This window comes from Austrofundulus limnaeus, unplaced genomic scaffold, assembly GCF_001266775.1.
Source record: "Austrofundulus limnaeus strain Quisiro unplaced genomic scaffold, Austrofundulus_limnaeus-1.0 Scaffold1, whole genome shotgun sequence".
NCBI lineage: Eukaryota > Metazoa > Chordata > Actinopteri > Cyprinodontiformes > Rivulidae > Austrofundulus > Austrofundulus limnaeus.
The window spans coordinates 3,096,544-3,101,754 of record NW_013952403.1 but is presented as its reverse complement, the minus strand read 5'-3'; the positions used below and the strand labels follow the sequence as shown (position 1 = coordinate 3,101,754).

At 41.2% G+C, this 5,211-nt stretch overlaps 1 protein-coding gene and 2 long non-coding RNA genes across 6 annotated transcripts in view; 2 read left to right on the top strand and 1 right to left on the bottom strand.

Annotated features, from left to right (window-relative positions):
• Positions 1-2,824, bottom strand: part of LOC106515290 (uncharacterized) — a 6,673-nt gene extending 3,849 nt beyond the window's left edge. Inside the window, exons 1-2 of the long non-coding RNA XR_001309989.1 lie at positions 1,993-2,824; positions 387-471 (exon numbers count right to left, since the gene is read on the bottom strand). This is a non-coding gene — a long non-coding RNA (uncharacterized LOC106515290). The remainder of the gene's footprint in view (positions 1-386; positions 472-1,992) is intronic.
• LOC106515279 (uncharacterized) overlaps positions 1-5,211 on the top strand; it is a 41,428-nt gene that overhangs the window by 4,531 nt on the left and 31,686 nt on the right. The window lies entirely within an intron of this gene.
• On the top strand, positions 3,094-4,921 carry sox3 (SRY-box transcription factor 3). The gene has a single exon (XM_014004949.1). It carries the CDS (start codon positions 3,313-3,315, stop codon positions 4,213-4,215), a length of 903 nt encoding a protein of 300 aa, XP_013860403.1. The 5' UTR covers positions 3,094-3,312; the 3' UTR covers positions 4,216-4,921.

Genomic DNA, 5,211 nt, shown 5'->3' with positions numbered 1-5,211 from the left:
GAATTATATTTACAGAATTATATTTACAGAATGAAAAAAAACCTGTTGCTTAATCAGATCACTGGTAGTTTTTTCCCCAGAGCAGCATTCATAAATTTAAATGTTGCAACATASTGTATGTCTGGTTGACTGTCAGAAACTAAGGGGGTTTGTGTGAAAGAGTCAAAAGGTGATAGAAAATCAGACCTCGGCGTTCAAATGCTCCAACAAACTCTGCATTGCAGCATTATAAAAAAAGTAAAAGTAAATAAAAGCATATATGAACAACAACTTCCTGCTCAGATGAGTCCAGTTCTCATTAGGACTATTAGTCCAGCTTTGTGCAACAAAGAGGTGATAACAGCGACACTTTGATTCTTCTAAATGACCCGTAAATATTATTTTACCTGCGCTGAACTGGGAGGACGCAGCCATTCACGGTGCACAATGGGAACAGCAGACCGTGCGTAAACTGCATCTTCATTTGCATTTCTGATCAGAAAAAAAAAGAAAAGGGGGAAAAAAATCATACAAATCTTAATGAGACAGTTACTATTGTGGCTATAATGGAAAAGCTTTTCTTTGTTAATTACTGTTCCTCAAAGGAACCGGTCACTGAGCTGAAACAAGGACAGGTGCTGCCGGAAGTCCACAAAATATTACAATAATGTGATATTAGAGTTTAGACTCAGATTCGAATATGTTTTTTTAAATTGGAAAATTCATCCATATAACGAGGAACAATAAATTAGCAGTCAGAATCAGATAACTGGAGCTGAATAAAGATGAAGAGATTAATAAATCTGTTTTTTTAAAGTTTGTTCTAATAATTTGATTTTATTTGATCTTTTAGGCCTGCTTATGCACAACATAAATTTATTTGTATTTTTTAAAATCAAAATACACAAAAAACAAAAAAATAAAATAAAATGCATCAAATTCAAACAAACTGGATCAGCTTTAGAGAAAATGTTACAAAATGCAGCTTATTTCTCCTAACAGAGTGCTGATGGACTGAGAGCAAATGTTGATTTTTACTCCTCGTTTTGCTTTGTAATAAATATGTTTGACATATTTTTATTTAGGGGCTGTGTTTCTGGTTCGCTCCCATCAAGATGTGCCCATATTTTCCCAACATTCCTCAGTGGGACCCGCAGCCCCCTCAGGGCTCGTTGAGTCTGTGCTGGTGGTCCTCAGATCCTTAATTAGGAAATTAGCTGCACAGAGGCCCTCATTATCAAACTCCAGGTTACTGCATGCTGATTTTTTTATCCCTCTCTCTCCCTCTCCCTCTCTCTCTCTTTCCCTTTTTTTTTTTTTTTTTGCCACTCCTCTCTGCTACCGGTCAATTTCCATAAGCAGATTACAAGCGGATCAGTATTGAGATTTGGGCAGATAAACAAATAACGGGTCCCTGAGAATTAGATGGCTGCTAATTGGAGGTTAGTTTTATTGCTCCTGCGCTTTGTGTCACGCCCCATTGAAGGGGAAAATTAAATCCATGCAGTGATGTCTCTGTTTTGGCTCGGGGCGAATATAGTCTTTGAAATACTTTATTTTTAAATTCCCGTTAGGTCATTTGTGTTTAGGTCTAATTAAAAAAAGAGTAAATATTGTCACAATTCTATCACAATTTTTTTCAGACCTAAAATGTGCTGATCGTTCTGATATTTTCGTTAGTTCACAGGTTTGGATTTGAAAACTGCTTTTTCTTTTTTAAAACGACAATTTTGTGCATTTTTTTTGTTCGAAACAAAAGAAGCACGAAGTCACCATTCATCAGATAAACTTCTCTTCCATTTAAACTTTTATTATTACAGAACAAAACCTTTGTTTTGAACATAACAGCAAGCTGTTCCTTAAATAAACTATAAACCTGGACCCTCTGCGCGCTCCGTGCAGACTCCGCGCACCTCYGAGGCCCTTTCACCCCCCACCAGCCCAACACACAAACACACACAGTAGCTGCATTTTTATCTTGTAAGCTCCAGGAGGTAAAGCAGACATACTGACCAGACCAGACCAGACCAGACCAGACTGATCCCTCACGGGTTCCTGCTAAAAAAGGCGCTAAATGTTGGCTTTCGGTGCTCCATTAGAAGGTGTGAGCTGCGCCCATGTCCTGGTCCAGGTTTCGGTGCGGGGTGGGTGGGGTTGGGTGGTGGGGGCACGTTTGTAAAAGGAGACACATGCAAACGGAAGGAGCCACTCCAAAGTGCTGATCGTTTCTTGATAACCAGCTCGGAGGGAGACTTCAGCTGAAGTTTTGCTGTGTGGCCGAAGAGATGGCCCCGCTCCTCCACAAGAGGTCGTTCATGTATTTAAGTTTCACCTCWCAGGGTCCCTGAACGCACCACGTCCGATCCGTATCATTCATCCTGAACCGGATTTAAAACTGCACTCCCTTCACAAGTGATCATAGAAGTTTTTTAAGTTTGAAACTTAACCGATTCTCCATTCATCTAAACCTTTTTTCCTTAAAGATGCATGATTTCAGCCAAACAATCATGATCTTTAGTTAAGAAAAGGATTTAACTCCTGCAGTTTCAGGTATAAGGGAAAGTTTTCAAAAATGTTCAAAGAGCGTTCAAATGCATTATTTTATTTTAAAAAAATCCTAAACGTTTTGTACTAAATTAGATTAAAAAGTGGAACAGTTTAAACTAAATATTTTTATTTGTTAAAATCTGCTTAGAGTTCTGACAAGATAAATGTAACCCAACAAAAACAAACATTAGAGGTTTTCTTCTGATTTGATCTTGAGTTTGTTCTTCATTTAATCCAGGTTTAGTCAAGATGATGCAATCTTAATACTGAAAGAATTCAAATGAAACAAATAAATTTTGTGTTTTTAGGTTTAAAGTACACTCAAATCATCGTGTTTTCCTCGTCATGTTCATCTTCAGATGTTAAATGTTGTAAAATGTCCTCTCGGGTTGTTAAAAGTGCGCTTTTAGAACTTCTTCCTCTCTGACCAGACGCACGGAGCGCAGCGCGCTCTCCGGTTGGACGTGCGCAGCTGCTCGCTGATTGGTCGCCTCCTCCTCCCTGTCACTCCGCATCACATGATCCGGCCTCTGGGCCTATTAACACATGAGCTTGGAGAACAAGTTTCAGACTTGTGTTGAGAGTGGAGAGGAGAGGAGCTGCCTGTCAGCGGACTGAAACCACCTGCAGACCCGTTCAGCCGCTTTACGCACAACTTTTTTTTTTTCTCTCTTCTTGTTCTTCACATGAGACCGGTCAGTAGGAGATCTCTCTGACTCTTGGCTGTTTTATCAACTTTTTTATTTTTTTTTGTTTTATGTGCGTGTGAGTGATTTTTTAAAAAGAATGTATAACATGATGGAAACCGAGCTGAAGACCCCGCTCCCGCAGTCCAACTCGGGCTCGGCGCCGGGCGCGAAGAACAACAGTGCCAGCGACCAGGAGCGGGTGAAGCGGCCGATGAACGCCTTCATGGTCTGGTCCCGGGGCCAGCGGAGGAAGATGGCCCAAGAAAACCCCAAAATGCACAACTCTGAAATCAGCAAGCGGCTCGGCGCCGACTGGAAACTTCTGACGGACGCGGAGAAGAGGCCGTTCATCGACGAGGCCAAGCGGCTGCGCGCGATGCACATGAAGGAGCACCCGGATTATAAATACCGGCCCCGCAGGAAGACCAAGACCCTGCTCAAGAAAGACAAGTATTCTTTGCCCGGGGGTCTGTTGGCGCCAGGATCCAACGCCGTCAACAACTCGGTGTCGGTGGGGCAGCGCATGGACGGTTACGCGCACATGAACGGCTGGACGAACAGCGCGTACTCGCTCATGCAGGACCAGCTGGCCTACCCTCAGCACCACGGCATGAACAGCCCTCAGATCCAGCAGATGCCCCGGTACGAGATGGCGGGCCTGCAGTACCCGATGATGTCCTCGGCGCAGACCTACATGAACGCGGCGTCCACCTACAGCATGTCCCCGGCGTACACGCAGCAGACCACCAGCGCCATGGGCCTGAGCTCCATGGTGTCCGTGTGCAAGACGGAGCCGAGCTCCCCGCCGCCGGCCATCACGTCCCACTCTCAGAGGGCGTGCTTGGGGGACCTGAGGGATATGATCAGCATGTACCTGCCCCCCGGCGGGGACAGCGCGGAGCACTCGTCCCTGCAGAGCAGCCGGTTACACAGCGTCCATCCGCACTATCAGAGCGCAGGGACTGGCGTCAACGGGACGCTACCTCTCACCCACATCTGAGAGCAACAGCAACAAAAGACTTTACAAAAGGAGAGAAAAATAAAACGGATACTTGAACTTCACATGGTTGCAACAAAAACGTTCAAAGATTTTTGCTTAAAAAAAAAAAAAACCCACAATGATGAAAAATCTTGGAGCAAAACTGAACGTTTAGCCCAGCAGAGAAACCTGCAGAAAGTAGAAGCAATCAGCTCATGTAGAAGAAGTGGACTTCTATCTTAAAAAAATAAAAAATGCCATATTTTCTTTCTTTGAAAAGGCATGTGGCCCCATGAAGGGGCTGGTGTATTTCAGAAAAGCTGGATGGACGATTGTTCATAAATGTTTACACTTTATTTGTAGAATGTCAGTCGTTCTCCACWGTGTCCAAAATATTTTTTTGTAGACTTTTTATCTTATTGTTTATTTTTTTTTTTACCAACATGCATTTGGGTAAATGAAATGGAAGACTGTGCCGGTCGCAAAACACAAGTTTTTTTTTTTTAATTTATAGTACGATTTTCTTTCTTTAGTTCAATGTTTTGTCACGTGGAAAATATTCAAAATGATTTTTTTTTCTTTTTGTAAAAGGTTTTGCTCTATGATGGCTTTTTTTTTGTCAGTGACATGTTTGCTCATTATCCTGAACAAAAAAAGTTTATTTAAACTTATGTTACATATTTTAAGACCATCCTCTTTAATGCTGAATAAATTTTTACGAATCGTATCTTCTGTGACTCTATTTTGTGTGCAAAGATGAGCTTTAAAATATTAAATATTGTTGTTTTTATTTTCCAGGGATCATCAAATTTCAGTCTAAAGACACATTTACAGGATTTACATGAATGAATTTGGTTGTTTTAATTATGTGGTAAAAGACAATTTATATTCTTTGTGGTGTGTTCTCACAAAATATGAGAAAATATTAAACAATATTTTTGAATAAATTTTTTAAACTTGTGTTTTAATAGTGAAATGAAGTTCAAATTTCAACTTTTTTAAATAAAAAATTAACAT